Source organism: Muscardinus avellanarius (genome assembly GCF_963383645.1).
Source record: "Muscardinus avellanarius genome assembly, chromosome: 1".
NCBI classification, from domain to species: Eukaryota; Metazoa; Chordata; class Mammalia; order Rodentia; family Gliridae; genus Muscardinus; species Muscardinus avellanarius.
Genome location: NC_137786.1, coordinates 43,038,851 through 43,058,203, shown reverse-complemented (window position 1 = coordinate 43,058,203; position 19,353 = coordinate 43,038,851). Strand labels below are relative to the sequence as shown.

The 19,353-nt window shown below is 42.3% G+C and overlaps 1 protein-coding gene across 1 annotated transcript in view; it reads right to left on the bottom strand.

Annotated features, from left to right (window-relative positions):
- ITGA2 (integrin subunit alpha 2) overlaps positions 1-19,353 on the bottom strand; it is a gene marked incomplete at both ends in the record, with an annotated part of 110,592 nt that overhangs the window by 22,480 nt on the left and 68,759 nt on the right. The window contains 7 exons of the mRNA XM_080718029.1: positions 2,675-2,814; positions 5,446-5,582; positions 7,059-7,262; positions 9,145-9,288; positions 10,241-10,386; positions 11,289-11,427; positions 13,346-13,422. Of these exons, the coding sequence (XP_080574155.1) occupies positions 2,675-2,814; positions 5,446-5,582; positions 7,059-7,262; positions 9,145-9,288; positions 10,241-10,386; positions 11,289-11,427; positions 13,346-13,422 (987 nt within the window). The remainder of the gene's footprint in view (positions 1-2,674; positions 2,815-5,445; positions 5,583-7,058; positions 7,263-9,144; positions 9,289-10,240; positions 10,387-11,288; positions 11,428-13,345; positions 13,423-19,353) is intronic.

Genomic DNA, 19,353 nt, shown 5'->3' with positions numbered 1-19,353 from the left:
GTGTTGTGTAGAAGCTTTGCAATATATCTGGAAGGTGGATCTTGTCATCTTGTTTTTTAGATTAACAAACTAGAATAAATGACATAAAATCATTCAATTAGAGAATGATCAGATATAAAATTTGGGTGTTTTTGAAATAAGTGTCTTTTTTAGCTTTTATGACATTGTAAAAATTAAATTTTATCATGAGGATTAGCTGAGATCTTCCAAAAGAATATTTAGAGAACCTGGCATATTTTACATGGTGAAAGACGTGACACTGCAGGTATAAGGTGTGTCAGGCACACAAGGTTTGGATACTACTTCCACAGTTTTTGAGCTCTGTGACTTTGAGAAGCATTTTTCCTTTGTGGGAGATTTTTAAAAGTCACAGGAACTATAGTAAGTGTAGCAGTTTACTTAACCTCTTCAAACCTCTGTTTCTTTGGAGATATACAAATAATGATATCAACCCAGGGAAGTGATCATGATAAAAACAAGTGTGCCAGAAATTGATGACAATATCTAGGGTCCAAACTATCAGAGCTATTACTTTGAACTCCAGTTCATCCTCCAAAATTTAGAGTGCATATCTGACACTAGTCATACTATCAGCCTCCTTACCTGGGGTTACTCTATCAGATTCTATTACTTTTGATCTTTTAAAGTTCAGTGTATTTCCCAAAGCATCAACTCTGTATGTAACTTTTAAAGTATCTATTGGAGATATTGCATACTCTCTCCTGCTTCAATTACTTAATGAGGTCAGTAAAGATGGCTAAAACATAAAAGAACCAAATAAACTAAAGATAAGCAGTGAAAATGATGCAAAGGGAAAAGAATGGTGGAGAGGTGACTGTAGTCAGGATGAAGTTAGTACATAGCATAATACTTTTCTGTTTTTTAAAGCATCTTGATAAAACTGATCATATTCTCCTAAGTAATATATTAATTGTTATTTTAACCTTAAACTGGAGTGTGTACTTTATGCAATGAGCCACATAAGCCACATGAGCTTTATAATTTCACTTTTTACAGTTATAAAAATGAGATTTCTGTCTTACACACTATTATTGCCAGGAAATGAGGGGGAAAATGATAGTAACTGGCTTATCTGTGTGAACCTGAAGGCATCAGGGTAAAGGAAAAGGTGACCAAGAGTAAAAACTCCAAGGGCTGGGCATGGTGGTGCAAGCCTGTATTCCCAATACTTGTGAGGCTGAGACAGGAGGATTGCAGGCTTGAGACCAGCCTCAGCAACTTAGAGAGAGCTTGTTTTAAAAATAAAATAAAGTAAAATAGAACTGGGGGGGTGTAACTTGGAAGTAGAATGCACCTGGGTTCAATTCCAGTACCAACAGAAAAAAAATAAAAGGAAAAAAGAAAGAAAAAACTAGCCAGCCAGCCCAGGGACCTCAGCAGCCAGTCAGTGGGAAGAAAATACCCTGGAAGTGGAATCTGTGAATGTGTAGCAACAAAGGAGAAGTCCAGTCAAAATATGGAAGATATGCAAGGCACATTCACACTTCAGTGCCAGGACAGCTGAGCAGCCAGCCATGTCTGCCAGCTAATAGAGTTTCCAATTTAATCTTTTAGACAGACAATTCACTCAATGTTTATACAGCACTGGTTTTTGACTTAACTATCAAGGCTCCTCAGATGGATGAGTGCTCCGAGGCAGGTCTGTGTGGACGATATCTACTCAAAGTTGGGCCACTGTGTAAACACCCAAAAGGACTTCAAGATGGATGCCACAGTAGACGAATCTGAAGGCTGTGTCAGGGGTGCATCTAACGTCTGCTTGTGTTCTTGCCCTGTTTATTTCTTGGTATGAATCACGACAAGCAACTTACCTAATTATTTTCAGTCTTTAGTTGAATTAAATGCCTGTAGAACTACAGGTTCTGAAATGTAGAGCTAAAACTTGATGGGAGGGAGATTAGAATCCTTGAAATAGCAGGGTGGTTTTTAGTCATGTGTTGAGTGATGTGCTGCCTACAAGGGGTGCTGAGATCATTGGGGTAGGGGAAGAAGGTGAGACGAAGTGGTTATAAAGGCTTCATAAAAAAAAGGAGGACTCCAGCCAGGTCTAGAAAGATGAGTGGGCCAGCCCAGGAGAGACAGGATGATGATCCCTGCTGCCATCTGCTTACAGAGTTTTTCTCACTTTCTCCCATTTGATGGAGCACACTTCAGACTTTGACTCATTTATCTGAATTATCCAGAAAATTTAACACACTGAGCACAAATTATATGTTACTTTCATTTCTCGTTCATTATTTCATGCTCATTAATTTCTCAAGAACAGAAATAATTCTCAGTGCTTTTAGCAAATACATCCTTATCTAGATCATAGCACACCCATTTAAAACTTAGCAGCACTCTACTGAAATCTGTGTGTACTCAGGGACTTAAGTAAGGAGTCTGTGTGTAAGGGAGACTCAAAGGATAGAACCGGGAAAGCACAGAATTATGCCATGAGATTACAGCACTCTGCAGCAGAATGTAACCTTCTAGAAATGAGAAAGGAAGACCCATGCCTAATGAACCATTCTTAGCACCACAAATGTGTGGTAATTCAAGTGCCTGTAAGTAAAGGTCTTTCTTTTGGTTTATAAACCAAAACATCAGTTACACTCAGGGCTAGAACTATACGCACACCTATCTCGGTACAGGTTATTTTAGGCCTACCCACCCACTTGATTGTTTTGCTTTGTAGGTCTAAACTTTGCACTGAAGCAGAGTTTGAGGGTTATCTGAGCATTCTTGTTGAACAAAGTGATTTTTTCTGGTGTGAATGAAGCTTCTACAGCCACATCAGCAATACTCTGTGACCTGAAAGATATAAATGGAAACAGATGGGTGGACATTATGAGTGAGCACACACATTATGACCTTTCCATAGAGGACCCAGTGCCAGTATCACTGGATTTTCCTGTTTTCTCTCTGCCTCTGCCCTTCAGAAGCCTTAGAACTCTAAGGCTACTTGAAAGCTCTAAGTCAGTAAAAATAGGTCTTGGTTTGTTTGTTTGTGACAGCATCACTGACACAATCCACACATATTATTTTTTAATTAAATAGACAGTTGCATAACACAGAATGGGAGCCTGCAACCTCTTTGTAAGCAAAGGGCCAGGTTGAGGTCTCCCGTGGTTTTCCTCCTGGAAGCAGTGATAGTCACCCTTCTCACAAAAAGAGGGGAGTGAAGCTGTGAAGCTGTGAGGGGTAGGGACAGGACTGGGGAGTAAGGTTGTATGATTTTCTTGATGCCTGAGTGATTGTTAGCAATCTTTTGAAATATGGCATTTGGCCATGATGGTGGCAACTAGATCTGATGTCAGAAAAAGTTCAAGGAGTCCATCTCAATCAAGGTATTATAGATTTCAGAGCCTGGCACAGATCTTTATATACCTGATGCATGACTTCATTTGTTCCTTGTAACAGTCCTATGAAAGAGGTAGGACAAATATTATCTCCATCTTATCAGTGAAAAAGCTTAAAAGGCACAAGACATTTTATGACTTGCCAGTTTAGTCAATACTAGTTAGCTAGTGAGAAGTTGGAATCCATAGTCTCCTCTACGGGTAGATTTTTACACTTGACCATAATGACCTGAGGTGTGTACTATCAAATATTTACAAAGCAGCAAGTAGTTATTAATAATTTTCCTGTTTTTGGAAAAGTACCACAAAAAGTTACAGAAATCATTTTATTTTAATATCAGGTATGACTCAAAGGAAATGAGTCTATTGAAAAATTATTGCAATGGTTAACGTGTCTGTAGAGCTTACTGATAAGAAGTCACAAACCATCTAATAAAAATGCAAATATCCTCAAGCTTACAAAATCTAAAATGCTTATATGACTCTTTAATGTAATCTTTATAAAGGACTACGCACTTATTCTAATATAAATGTCATTGATTTACATATTTCATAAACTTATTTTAAAAATTATTTTTAAAGGGTTACCCAGATAAACCAGACATAGCACTTTATAGGAATGTGGCCACAAAATGGTATTAACCTACTTTGACTGATCATTTGAGTCTAATAAGTTATCTCAACATTTTTGAAGAATTAAATCCACATTCAGAGAGAAAAGTTTGGCCATCACTGTTTATATCAAAAAGAAGTATTATAGCCAGGTGTGGTGGCATACGCTTGTAATTCCAGCATTCGGGAGGCTGAGACTGGAGGATCTCGGTTCATAGACAGCCTCAGCTACTTAGTGAGGCCCTCTGCAACTTAGTGAGACCCTGTTTCAAAATAAAGAATAAAAAAATAGGGCAGGGGGTGTAGCTCGGAGGTCAAATGCTCCTGGGTTCCATCCCCAGACCCGCAAAAAAAAAGAAATATTATAGTATATAGATATATATATATATAATATGCAACATATATTGTATATCAAATATATAAATGTATAGTGTATTAAATGTTTATATATAGCAAAGGATGTAAATATATAGTACACCAAATATGAAGCCTACCAAGATTTCTACAGGGTATTGTTCACTAAGAGGTATGATTTCTTTTAAATAATTTTAAGAACCAATCACATAATTATATTACACCTTGTATTTATTTGTGATATACTACTTTTAAATGAATTTAGTTTTATTCACTAAATATGTTTTCTTGTTTGTTACAATTTCAAATATCTTCTTTGGGTTTATATTTTCCATAAAATAGTTTGATTCTGCATTCAAAACCATGCATTTTTTCATTAAAAGCACAAATGAGATATGTAAATAGTATCATTAACCTCAAAACTATATCAATGAATAATGTTTTTTCTGTTCTTGATACAGTCATACAGAGCACATTTTTTCAACAGAGAAAAATGAATGAATGGGGAACCCTTGATAAAATAATGTAATTTTTCTGATTACATTATCTCATTTATCTCCTGCCAACCCATGCACTCAAATTTGATCTTGAGTCACAGGGCCTTTGAGTCTCTTTCTACCCTCAAATTCCCTGCTATAGCGGCCAACGAGAAGTCAGCTAAATCTAAACAATGACTTCTTACTTCTTATTTGTGACTAATAATTTTTTAGTACACCTTTTAACCCCAGGAGAAGTTTCACTCTACTTTTGTGGTCTGAATGCTCACTATTTACAGTTCATTCACAGGAAGCTTCCTTGCTGTAGATGAGATAAGGCTGCTTATAGAAAGGAGACATCCAGAAATATTAGGATATTATTTTAAGGGCTTGGCCTTTTCTATGCACTGTTCCTTTTACTATTAGAGAAAAGAGTTTCGGTTCTAATGTTAAGCAAATTATATATGTGATATTAAATATATAGTACATTTATTTTCCCCCAGACAAAAAGCATTTTCCTTCCTTTATATACACTAGTACTCATAAATCCCCTCCATGCTTAAATGATGCCGATGGTGTTTCTAATACCAGCACAGCAGGTCATTTTCTAGCTAGCTTGTATCTGGTGCCTACTGACTCACCAGAGCTGAACCACCTGTCCTAAAGCTCCAATGGACACGTCTGTGATGGAATCCCCATTTAAATCTCCGTAGCCATCCAAGGATCTCCCAAAGAACTGGAGACGGCTCCTAAAGGCTTGATCGGATCCCAATATTTTCTGAAAAAGCAAGTTTGACGCAAAGTGAGAGCACGCAACAGCTGATCCAGGAAAGCGTCAGCCTCTCCCCTGTTGCTGTGCTCTCTACAGGGTCATCTCCCAGGTTGTCTCTCTTCTTCTCCCATGGCCCTTTCAGTCACATCTTACCTGATGTCTGCTTCACTTTTGCAGCCACATTTTCACTAAGAAAACAGCATGATTCTTTTTTCCCTTATATTTATTTTTTATTTTTATTTATTTATTTATTTTTATTTTTTATATTTCTTTTTTAAAAAACGGTGCACTGCAATCATACAACTTGTTGAAGTTCAGGTCGGTAGAGGCCTACATGGACAGTGCAGACAGTACTTAATGAGCCTTCCCCCAGTCCCCTTCCTCTTCCCTCCCCCTCGGCTCCTTCTGGAGCTCAGCACAGTGCTTGGCTTTGATCAGTTTGTGTATGTAGATCATGAACACTGAGGTCACAAAAAATGTCTGATGTACTCTTTCACATGGAGAGGCTGGGGAGAAATTCAGTCATAGGAGGAGAAACCTTAGTGGAGTGAAAGACAGGACTTAACTAAGGGAGACAGGAGGGAGGAAGAGGAAAACACCTCAATGGTCATGAAGCTTTTTTTTTTGGTTGCAATTATACATCTTAGTGAGGCTCTGAGTGACACATATGCACATACAGCGTTTGTTGTGAGTTTCTCTCGGTTCCCATCTCCCTTCCTCCCCTCCCCATAGGTAGTCTTTATCTCAATACAAATAACTTCCATATGAACAAAGGGTTGTTTGGAGAGTTTCCATAATCAGATCTCCCTTCTCCCTCCCATCGCCCTCTCCTACCTCCTCCCCCTTTCCACTAGAGTCTCTCCTCCTTTGTTTGAGGTTCTCTTTGTTTCCCTATCTTTCTAGAGCTTCCACATATGAGTGAAAATATATGGCCCTTCACTTTTTATGACTGGTTGATCTCACTAAGCATAATTTGCTTTTTGCTTTTTTTTGGGGGGTCACAAATCAGCACAAAGTAGTGAAAAGGTCAGTGCGCTGAGAATGAGCTGGTGCAAGTCCAGGTCCTGAATTCTATTCCAACTTTCTCCAGAATGTATGCAAAAATTACCTATTCAGTGAGCCCCCCTCCCCCTGTCATTCTTTCTGATGCCATTCCTCTTTGAAAATTTATTTCCTATTTTAGTTTTATTACCTTATTTTTATTATTTAGCACTTACTACTATTTAGAATACTTTATCTCATTTCTCTCCTTTTTTTTTCTTTTGTTTCCTCTACTAGAATATAAGGTCCATGAAGAGCAGAATTTTGTCCCTTGAGCCTAGAACAATACTCAGCATATAGTAAAGGCTCACAAAATAATTTCTGAGTGAATGAATTAAGTTATAAAATAAAGAGAATGGACTGGGTGGTCTCCATGACACTCTGTAGCTCTAATATAATGACACTCAGATATGAATCTATCACATGTAGCTCGTCAGTTACCTGAGAATATTTTGTGCGAATGGTTCCCTCATGACCGTTGTAAATGTACACAGCTCCAGAATACTGATTTTCTAAAGGTGAACCAACGATCACATCATTGAAACCATCCATGTTGACATCTGAAAGAGCTGCGATCGCTGAACCAAACCGAGTGTTTTCAATGCCCTTGGGGCCTTCAAGGTATTGGTGCTGATTCAAAACGCCCTTGCAAAAGGGAAGAAAGGAGGATTAAAGTCTCTCACAACTTGTATAACTGAAATTCACAGCAGATCTAGGTGTGGTGTCACAGGCCTGTAATCACAGGTGTGGTGTTACAGGCCTGTAAGTACTTGGAAGGCTGAGACTTGACAGAGGTTGGAGGCAGTCTCAGGAACTTAGACCCTCAGCAACTTAGCAAGACCTGTTTCAAAATAAAAATAAAATAGGGTTCGGGGTGTAGCTCAGAGGTAGAATGCCTCAGGGTTCAATCCTAGTACAATCCCGAGTATATATATTTTGTATATATGTGTATTTTGTAAGATGATGTCCAAACCAATTGTTTAGGTGTAAAAAAGTAGAGGGTTTTAAACTTAGAATTCAAAATTCTCTGTTAGTGATGAGAATTATATATTAGGATTTCAGTAAGTAAGGCCATAGCACATCTGCTCATAAACCAACATGAAAGGAGATACTTGCCTTACTACATATCAACAGCCCACATAAAAGTATCTATTTCTTTGTCTTCTTTTTCTCTCAATATTAGGATTTTCACTCGTTTCCATACCTTATATTTAATTTGTTTTACTAGTGAAAGTCTAATGTCTTGGATAAATTTAAGATAGACATAAAACATGACAATTAAGATTTTGCTTGAAAATTACTGACTAGAGGCATAATTCCAATGGGATAAGAAGTGGAAAATGAGATTGTTAATAGCCTATTATAAAAATAATAAATAATGCTGCCAAAGGAAAAGACATTTCCTTATAAAATACACAGTTTTTCCTCCAGATTTTGTAATCAAGTGTGGAAATAGTTCATGAATTCACAAGAGAGTAGCGCTCCTCAACTGTGAAACTGGGTCAGTGTTGGTTCTTTTCCTTCTGTTATATAATCTTGTGGAAATGAATTTGCTACTGAGTTTAGTGAGGTATTGAGAGATATTTTCATCTTCAACAATGAATGATTGTTCAAAATAGTTGACAAATAAGAAATATTTAAGAAACTGAAGATTTATTAAATTTTCAAATAAGTTGATATGCCTTACCTTATTGCATAGGTAATCATGCATTCTTTAAATATGTAATTAGAATTATTTCAATTACTTCTGCTAAAGGGTTAACTTTTACAATATTTAAAATAAGGTAGAATAAGATATCACAATACCTCAGCATAATCTTTTCTACGTTAACTTCAGCATCTCATTTTCCTCCTAGATTTATCTAATTTTCTTTCTCAACCTGTGCCTTTAATTTGGGTTTCTTTTCTGGTTTCACGAAGTTCACTGTACTCATCTACAGGGATTTGAAAATTCAGTTTATGAGTTGTCAAAACTGTGCTTTTCTTTTAGGTTAAGCTAAGGTTTTATGTGTAAGAATTTGAAATTCTAAGAGTAGGACACATACCTAAATGTTATAATAAGCAGTGGAATGTTCTGAAAAAGTAATGTAGAAAGCATCTGAGGTCAGAAAGGGGTTTATAAAGTGTCTGGTAAAAATTGTCTTTTTGCAAACTGACAAGTTAGCAATGTTCTGTTATAATTGTCTTTTTATAAAAATTTTCATGAGATACTTGGGAAATTCACAAATGTTTCATGTGTATATATTACAAAATGATGTATACTTATGATGATGATTTTATTTTCATAAGACTATTTATTGAAAGACTTCTCATAAAAATTGCAATACAACATACATTAAATTCCATGCCTGTTAGTATGATTTTTAAAATTTTTACTTAATGGTGACATCCTCAAAAATCATGAAATATAAGCCATACTGTACATGCAAATTAATTATCATTCAATTACACATTTTCTTTAAAAATGAAGATTAATTTTATTTATCAGTATTAAAGCAAATTTAACAGACAATTTAATTTTTTTTACCTTGATGATAGTAAACATGTAGACTCTTCCTTCCTCTTTCTTGAGGTCGTTCATGAACATTGGTGCACCTACCAAGAGCACATCTGTAATGGTGTCTTTATTCACATCTACTGAACACAGCACACTACCAAAATAGGAACCAATCTGCAGTGGTAAAGCATATGAACCTTAGGATTCCCATACATATAACACAATACTAAACTTCTACTAACTCAATCATTCTGCACATAAAACATCACACTTTTATTAATTCATTCAATGCATGAAAATGAAGGCTATATTACCCATAAGGTGCTAGGAACATAAAAATGGACAACAGGATCCTTTCTCTCAGGCTGTATCACTATCTAACACTTGGATCTTAAAGCTTAGTATGCACAAGAATCACTAAGAAAGTATCTTTAAAATGAATATATGCCATTGTCAAGATGATCCACACAAAAAAATATTATGAAAAAATACAGATTCCTGAGGCTTATTTCCAGAGATTCCAGTGAAATGTCTAGGATGTGATCTAGATACAGCATTTTAAATATGCACTCCAGGTGTTTCTGATACTGATGGGACAAAGACCACATTTATAAGAGAAAACGTATTTATAAGAGAAACCTTAGTAACTATCTGAGGTGTGTTGACAGGCTCAGATGCAGGTCAGTTTCTACAATACTATACTGTTCCCCTCTTATTATATCTCCTCCAGATCCTTAGCTCCTCCTGAAGGCTTGCTTACAAAAAAGTAGTTAGATACTTGCCATCATTATTAAATAATGTTCACGTATTAATTTTGAAAGTAAAAAATATGGACTTGGATGTACCTGAGCAGCACAGACTTTGAGGGCTGATAGGATTGGGTTGCAGAACATATTTAATCCCAGTAAAGCTGTCTAATCTTAGAAAGCCAGATAAAACCTCAGCAATCTTCTAAAAGGAATGATGGATTTTCTAGTATTGAGAAAATTTAAGGAGTATCTGAGTAAATTCAAACCATAGAGCCAAACACAGAGGAGCTGCTCAATAAATATTACTCTCCATTTCTACCTACCCAACCTGCCCCAGTCCATACAATTAATGGCACCTGATAAACAACAATATTTACCTGGTCCCCTCTGTGAGTCTGAATGATTGTGACGTTGCCATGTTCATCAACACTGAATAGCACTATCTGGCCAGTATAGTTTGCCCGAGGTGCACCAGCAACAAAGTGGACATTATTTCCAGTGGAAATCGCGGCCACAGAATAACCTGGAAGAGGAGGAGTCACAAAGTGAGTACCACTGCATATCTCAGTCTCATAAAGCCTGGAAGTTAGGAGAGATGGCTAGAGGCCTGTTGATGTTAGGTGTGGTGCACAGTTCCCAGTGTTCCTGAATATATCAAAGACACCTTTTCTTATTTCTAAGATGACCTGCTCTTGCCTTTTCATATTTTGCACTGTTTGGCAAAGGCAGGACCTCAGTCTATAAAGCTGGCCCGGGACTATGGGTTGTCCTCATCAACCACCTATGAATTGGGCACTCAATAAGTATTTCTTGAATGAAATAAATACATGAGTTTAAGAAGGAGTAACGTTTCAGAAAGGAAAGAACACAGGTCTTGAGAGTCAGAGAGACTCAGGTTCAAATTCTGAGTTTGCCACCACAAAGTTGATTGATATTAAGTGAATTATTAATTTTGCTGGCTTCTATAGATACAAAGGCTTCAAGTGGGTGGTAGGATTTAAGTGTTTATATGGCTACAATAGCCAGCTCAGAAACTGCTGCAAAGTAGGAACTGCTGCATAGTAGGCCCTCAAAATAAGTGGCTATTTATTATAGGAACAACTACAAATACAGCAGCAACAACAAAACACTAAGTCTCATGTATTAGCGTTTAGAAACAACTTCCATTTGGAAGAAATACAATCATGTTCCAGGAATTACCACTGATTGAACCCCATAAGGGACTAATGTATAAAGCATAAGTGTTTTATTAAGTAGTTATGGGTTAAAGTCTGATCAGCAAAGAGGTAACATATATATGAATAATAAATATGTTAATTAGATGACCATTCAGAGGCTTTACTGAATTGATTCCATGATTTTACAAGGAGCTAGTTTAAATAAAAGGAGCTCCAGTCCACTGAGTCAGATGCTGCTATGCCTTACCCAAATAGGAACTATGATTTCTGTCGTGCAGAACTTCGTCGAAGACTTGTTTAGAAAAGGTGAAACTTCCATGAGATGTCTCTTGGACAATAGTCCCGATCCAGTCAAAAGCTCCCACAGCACCGAGCATCAGGTTATCCTAAAATAATAGAAAAATGAAGACCGTTAAGATCAATCATCTTTAATGCACAAGAATGCGGGACAGACAAAACATTAAAATAAGCTGTCTAGATTTTAGGAAAATAAGCATAATAAAGGAAAATATATATGAATGTATGTTTATACATCTCAAATTGATTTAATTAATTTCTACTGAATAACAAGCCTTCCCATGGGCTATGTTAGCTTAGGCTGTGCTTTTTGCAATAAGCTGTGGTATAGAATAGGTACATAGCCATCTTCCAATTTCCATTCAAAGGCATAAATTTGCAAATGCTGATTTCTTATGAGACTCTATAAAAGGGGTCAGATGTCATAGGAAAGCGCACAGACAGGGATGAGACATGCTCGAGTAACAGGAAATGCTGACCCCAGAGGACAGAGAGGGCTGCTGATGCTTTCTCAGCCACGTCTTGCAGGCCCTCTTGTGACCTATGACTTTCAACTGTTTTTCTCTCTCTTCTTGAGTTCTTCTCAAATGTTCCTGTGGCACATAACTAGCTACATCCCATCTATTTGATAATAATACAGCTCCAAAGGGCCTTGTAGCTGTGGCCACCAATCTACTGGGGAAATAAGCATGGGTCAACCCTGGGATAAGGATGGAGGGCAGGCTACTCTGGATTAACTCAAACTCACTCTGATCATGCAAAGCTGTAAGTAATCACAGAAGGCAAGTTTGATCAGGATGAGAGATAGTATATTTAATTTTTTGGTTTTAGATCTTAGAAAACATCAAAGATACGATTTGGGATTTAAAAATAGCAAATAGGAACTGGGCGTGGTGACGCACACTTGTAATCCCAGTACTTGGGAGGCTGAGACAGGAGGATTGCGCAGGTTCAAAGCCAGCCTCAGTTACTTAGGCTCTCAGCAACTTAGTGATACCCTGTTTCCAAATAAAATATAAAATAAGATAGGTCTGGGAGTGTAGCCCGAAAGTAGAAAGCCTCAGGGTTCTATCCCCAGCACCACACACACACACACACACACACACACACACACACTAGCAAATAGGAAATGATGTGTCCCATTTTGAGAAGAAGAAACCACGGAGTTATGTGAAGAATAATCTCAGAATCTCTACTCGGGCTCCAGAGAGTATGCAAAAACCTCATGGAATGGTATACACAATTTTCTGTGCTTAGATTCATTTACATTTTCCCTATGGGAAAAAACTTTTATGAAAATCTTTAAGAACTGATGATCCAGAAAAAGTTAGCACCTTGTATTCTATATAAAGAATGACGTGTTCTTGGTGCTTTGATCCTCCTCCAAATTCCTATATTCCCTAAGTATTCCACAGGGCCTCCTATCTTTTTGCCTCTTTTACCACCCACTCATCCTTTATGTGGAATTAGAATCAAAGGTCTGCACCCTGATGTTTCTGAGAAAGAAAGGACTTCCCTGGGCTAAGAAGACAGTGGTGTACTCCAATCCCATATAATATTTTTTCTAACCCCTTACTTTTTCAACTATTTTTTTTAAATTTCTACTCTTAGGAAATACTACTGCAACTCAGAATTCAACAATGTCAGTGATGACAAGAGTTTGTGTTTTTGACAAATATTTGCAGTAGTTATTGATTTAAAGGAAATTCCTGCAGGGATAATAATTAATGTGAAGTCTGTGCCTGGAGCTCAAAGACTTCCTTGTATATGGTCTTTTTAAAATTTTCCCCTCATAGAGGAACCCTTGGAAATAGGGAAGGGAAAACATTGCTAACCTTTATTGTTGAAGTGGTAAATCAGCCGCATAAAGAAGCTAAACAGCCATGACTCGGAGCCAGAATTGTTGGTCTCTGGATGGCTGTTTTTCCTATTTTATATATAAGCTACTTTGTCTGGAAGTATTGGGCCCAAATGAGAGCATGCCTTGACGTTATCTGATATACACACATTTTGAGGAGAGTAGCTGGCGCTGAATCCTACTTGGGACATTTCCATCTGGAAGTTGTCTCCTCCTTGAACAGTACCTGGGAAATACAAGTTTAAAATGTGAGCATATACATATACAAATAACCACTCCTCGTCACAATGTTCTGATGTGCACCCAAATAAACAAGCTGGAGGATTCTGGGAAGAAGAAATCACTAACAAAGTATTCTAAGACTATAGAAACCTACAATACTTCTAAGATAGTATTCAGTGTTGACTTTAGCCTTAATTTGTTCTTTTTGGAACCAGGGTCTCTTAAGCCAGCATGGCTGGCTTTGAACCTGCGCGATCCTCGTCTCCGCCTCCCAAGCGCGGGGATTACAAGCATGTGCCACCATGCCCTACTTTAGCCTTAATTATTAATGTATTATGTGGGATATTTATGAAGTTTCTGATCTCAAAGATGCTCAACAAAGCAAAGGTATGAGGCAAGGTGAAAATTGAGGTCATATTTTTGTGTGTGTGTGTGGTACTGGGATTCCTGGAAGCCCTTCTACCTCCAGGCTACACTCCCAGACCTATTTTTACATTTTTATTTGGAAACAGGGTCTCCTAAACCAGTGCACGCGGCTGGCTTCGAACCAGCGCGATCCTCCTGTCTCTGCCTCCCAAGCACGGGGAGGTCATATTTTTTAAAAAATAATTTATCATCACCAACTGAAAAACTATGCAAATGTTAAACTTTTAAATATTGGTACCATTAAATGCACAAATATCTCAGATGCAGTTGGAAGAGCCAGACAATTGATTTGTACTGGAGACTGAGGTGAGAGAGAATCAGATTGGCCATCAGGAGCCAAGATTCAAGACTGAGCATGAATTTTACCAGTTGAGAAGTCTATCCTGGTTGTCCACATGTGCTCACCTCAGCCCCTGACACCACAAGACTCAACTAGTACTAAGTTTTCATGTGGTTGTGGGGAAAGTAGTTACATTTCATTGATGCTCATAAAAAGGAAAAATAGTTCCTAGCCTGACATTTTAATAAAGAGAAGAAGAAACTGTACTGCACAACTTAGCTTTATTTAGAAGATGGAATAATTTACATAGCATTAGGAGTCTTTTACATATGACAAAACTGTGCTCCTCAAAATTCTATAATAGACAACGTACAGAGTCATCTCTAGTTAGCTTTTACATTATTACATTGTGGTTGTTCTTATTCATGGCATAACAAGCAAACAAAATATTAGCATATATAGCTTAGTAATTTGGTATTATCTCAGGGATCATTGGATTTTGATGATGGCCAACAACTTAGGATCATGATAGGATATTTTAGAAGCAATGTAATTTTTTGGTTAGAAATTTCCACAGACCCCTGGAGAAACCGGACCCAGTAAGACGCTGGGTTCTGGGCGGGGGTCGCGGGCTGGGCACGCCAGATGGGGCCCGGGTCGCGGGACTCTGGGCCCCAGGCCGAACTGTGAGTAGCACGCCAGACCCCTGGAGAAACCAGGCCCAGTAAGACGCTGGGTTCTGGGCGGGGGTCGAGCACAGGGCACGCCAGCTGGGGCCCGGGTCGCGGGACTCTGGGTCCCGGCCGAACTGCGCATAGCACGCCAGACCCCTGGAGAAACCAGGCCCAGTAAGACGCTGGGTTCTGGGCGGGGGTCGCGGGCTGGGCACGCCAGATGGGGCCCAGGTCACGGGACTCTGGGCCCCAGGCCGAACTGCGAGTAGCACGCCAGACCCCTGGAGAAACCAGGCCCAGTAAGACGCTGGGTTCTGGGCAGGGGTCGCGCGCGGGGCACGCCAGCTGGGGCCCGGGTCGCGGGACTCTGGGCCCCGGGCCGAACTGCGAGTAGCACGCCAGACCCCTGGAGAAACCGGGCCCAGAACAGAAAAAGATAAAGAAAAATATCGGAGAGGTGGTAAGAAAGCCGTTATGGATGCCAGGACACTGGAGATACAGACAAAACTTATCTAAATGCACTGGAACTTATGGAAAAATTCGCCGTGAAAGAGGACTGCTATTTCTCTATATTGTTAAGGAGAGAGTTATATATTCTCTACATATAAGGAGAGAGTTTAGCGGAGACCAAGGAGAAATGCGGTGTTGAAAGAGTTCTCCGCGATGGTGGTGGAGACTTGTATTCAGGAGAAGCAGAAACCGGATCTTACCAACTTTATTTTTTTGGAGAAATTACACCAAATGTCGAATGCTACCATCACGCATGCTTAGGAACACTGGACAACATTCAGAGTGGAAAAAGAGCCTGGGAAGGATTTGAAACGGTGGAGGCAGTGGCAATGCCAGTGGCCAATATTCCGGGGAGGCAGAGATCTGATACATTACACCTGGAACCTTTGAAATAATAACCACAGAGACAGTGATTGGAACCTGCTGAGGGGTTAGGCGGGCGCCGGGGCCAGTGGCCGACATCGGAGCTTGCTGTGAGGCAAGGCCACTACTGAGGCCTCCGTGGCCGGGATTGGAACCTGCAGAGGGGTTAGACCGATGCTGGGGCCAGCGAGGCCGGCATTGGAGCCTGCCATGATGCAAGGCTTGTGCTAGGGCCTCCGAGGTCAGGTCCAGAACTTGCTGAGGGGTTAGGCCGGTGCTGGGGCCAGCGAGGCTGGCATCAGAGCCTGCCATGAGGCAAGGCCGGTACTTGGGCCTCCGAGGCCAGGATAAGAGCCTGCCGAGGGGTTAGGCCAGTGCTGGGGCCGGTGAGGCCGGCATCGGAGCCTGCCTTGAGTCATGACCAGTGCTGGGGCCTCCGAGGCCGGGATCAGAGCCTGCCGAGGGCTTAGGCCGGTGCTGGGGCCAGTGAGGCCGGCATCGGAGCCTGCCTTGAGGCAAGGCCGGTACTGGGGCCTCGAGGCCAGGATAAGAGCCTGTCGAGGGGTTAGGCCGGTGCTGGGGCCAGCGAGGCCGGCAGCGGAGTCTTCCGTGAGGCATGACCAGTGCTGGGGCCTCCGAGGCCGGCATCGGAGCCTGCCGAGGGGTTAGGCCAGTGCTGGGGCCGGTGAGGCCGGCATCGGAGCCTGCCTTGAGTCATGACCAGTGCTGGGGCCTCCGAGGCCGGGATCAGAGCCTGCCGAGGGCTTAGGCCGGTGCTGGGGCCAGTGAGGCCGGCATCGGAGCCTGCCTTGAGGCAAGGCCGGTACTGGGGCCTCGAGGCCAGGATAAGAGCCTGTCGAGGGGTTAGGCCGGTGCTGGGGCCAGCGAGGCCGGCAGCGGAGTCTTCCGTGAGGCATGACCAGTGCTGGGGCCTCCGAGGCCGGCATCGGAGCCTGCCGAGGGGTTAGGCTGGTGCTGGGGCCAGTGAGGCCGGCATCGGAGCCTGCCTTGAGGCAAGGCCGGTACTGGGGCCTCGAGGCCAGGATAAGAGCCTGCCGAGGGCTTAGGCCGGTGCTGGGGCCAGCGAGGCCGGCATCGGAGCCTGCCTTGAGGCAAGGCCGGTACTGGGGCCTCGAGGCCAGGATAAGAGCCTGCCGAGGGGTTAGGCCGGTACTGGGGCCAGCAAGGCCGGCATCGGAGCCTGCCGTGAGGCAAGGCCGGTACTGGGGCCTCCGAGGCCAGGATAAGAGCCTGCCGAGGGGTTAGGCCGGTGCTGGGGCCAGCGAGGCCGGCATCGGAGCCTGCCTTGAGGCATGACCAGTGCTGGCGCCTCCAAATCCGGGATCGGAGCCTGCCAAGGGGTTAGGCCGGTGCTGGGGCCAGCGAGGCCGGCATCGGAGCCTGCCTTGAGGCAAGGCCAGTACTGGGGCCTCTGAGGCCGGGATCGGAGCCTGCCAACGGGTTAGGCCGGTGCTGGGGCCAGTGAGGCCGGCATTGGAGCCTGCCGTGAGGCAAGGCCGGTACTGGGGCCTCCGAGGCCAGGATAAGAGCCTGCCGAGGGGTTAGGCCGGTGCTGGGCCCAGCGAGGCCTGCATCGGAGCCTGCCTTGAGGCAAGGCCGGTACTGGGGCCTCGAGGCCAGGATAAGAGCCTGCCAAGGGGTTAGGCCGGTGCTGGGGCCAACGAGGCCGGCATCGGAGCCTGCCGTGAGGCATGACCAGTGCTGGGGCCTCCGAGGCCGGGATCGGATCATGCCGAGGGGTTAGGCCGGTGCTGGGGCCAGCGAGGCCGGCATCGGAGCCTGCCTTGAGGCAAGGCCAGTACTGGGGCCTCCGAGGCCAGGATAAGAGCCTGCCAAGGGGTTAGGCCGGTGCTGGGGCCAGCGAGGCCGGCATCGGAGCCTGCCTTGAGGCAAGGCCGGTACTGGGGCCTCTGAGGCCAGGATAAGAGCCTGCCGAGGGCTTAGGCCGGTGCTGGGGCCAGTGAGGCCGGCATCGGAGCCTGCCTTGAGGCAAGGCCGGTACTGGGGCCTCTGAGGCCAGGATAAGAGCCTGCCAAGGGCTTAGGCCAGTGCTGGGGCCAGCGAGGCAGGCATCGGAGCCTGCCTTGAGGCATGACCAGTTCTGGGGCCTCCGAGGCCGGGATCGGAGCCTGCCGAGGGGTTAGGCTGGTGCTGGGTTCAACGAGGCCGGCATTGGAGCCTGCCATGAGGCTAGGCCGGTGCTGGGGCCTCCGAGGCCGGGATCGGAGCCTGCCAAGGGGTTAGACCGGTGCAGGGGCCAATGGCCAGCATCGGAGCCTGGCGTGAGGCAAGTTCACTCCTGCGGCCTCCAAGGTCGGGACCAAAGCTAGCTTAGGGGTTAGACCGGTTCAGGGGCCAGCGAGACCAGAACTGGGGCCTCCCATGAGGCAAGGCCGCTGCTTGAGCCAGCGAGGTCTGGATCAGTCTACTGAGTAGCCAGGCCACTACTGGGACCATCAAGAGTGGGATTGGTACTTGCAACGCAGCATGCACAGAGAAATATCGCAGAAAATATAAATCAGACGCTTCTCTTAATCAGCAATAACTAGGAGGAAAAGGGCAACAGGAAGAGGTTGAGCTATAGAAAGGGCCCTATAGTGAAGCAACTAATGTGACCAATCAGAGGGTATGTAATACTGGAGGACGGAGCCTCTTTAAAATGCAGGAGGTACACAAACAAATGTATCAAAGTAAATCACCAAAGAAGTGTGGGATGGAGGGAGGGGGAGGGAATGGGATGGGGGCTGGAGGAGGGCTAGTTGGATGATGTGTGCTTGTATATCCTCTCAAGTCTTGTACTCCAATGTGATTGATATATGACTACAATGCACCAATTTAAAAAATAAATTAATTAAAAAAAAGAAATTTCCAGTGGATGGTCATATGTTCAAAATTTGACTATAGCAACAAACTCTTAACTCATGCAGTCAGTCTCCTTGGACACAACTTTGGAGGAAGTTCCTGATACTTTGGTTAACAATAAAGTACCTATTTATGAGAGTTATTTGAGTTATAACTACCTGGAATCAGGATATGGGTTATGTGGAACTTCTTACCAACTTTAATGTGCGTGGTTCTTGTTCTCTATACAGTATGCTCCTACATATGTGATGTCTCTATACTGACAAGATATTCCAATGCCACACAAGCATATAAAGTATTTCAGATCTGATAATCAAATCATTTTTCCTCAAAAAATTATATAATATGATGTAAAAAGGTAAATCTATTTATGACTATAACAGATATTGCCAAATTGTTTTAACAATTTAACAACTTCTAAACAGCATATAATATTCTGTGCTTCTCAATAATCCTTGTAAGAGAACACATTATTAATCTGTGCCATCTTTTAGGCAAAACATAAAAGTGGGTAAATTTTTATTTTAAAATAATTATTGAAGCTGTTGGGAACATCTCTTATGTTTATCAGCCATTTACATCCCATCTTTTGCCAGGCGTGGTGGCGCACCCTTGTAATCCCTGAACTTGGGAGGCTAAGACAGGAGGATCACACAAGTTTGAAGCCAGCCTCAGCTACTTAGTGAGGCTCTCAGCAACTTAGTGAGACCCTGTTTCCAAATAAAATATAAAATAGGTCTGGGAGTATAGCCCAGAGGTAGAAAAGCCCCTGGGTTCCACCCCAGCACCACACACACAA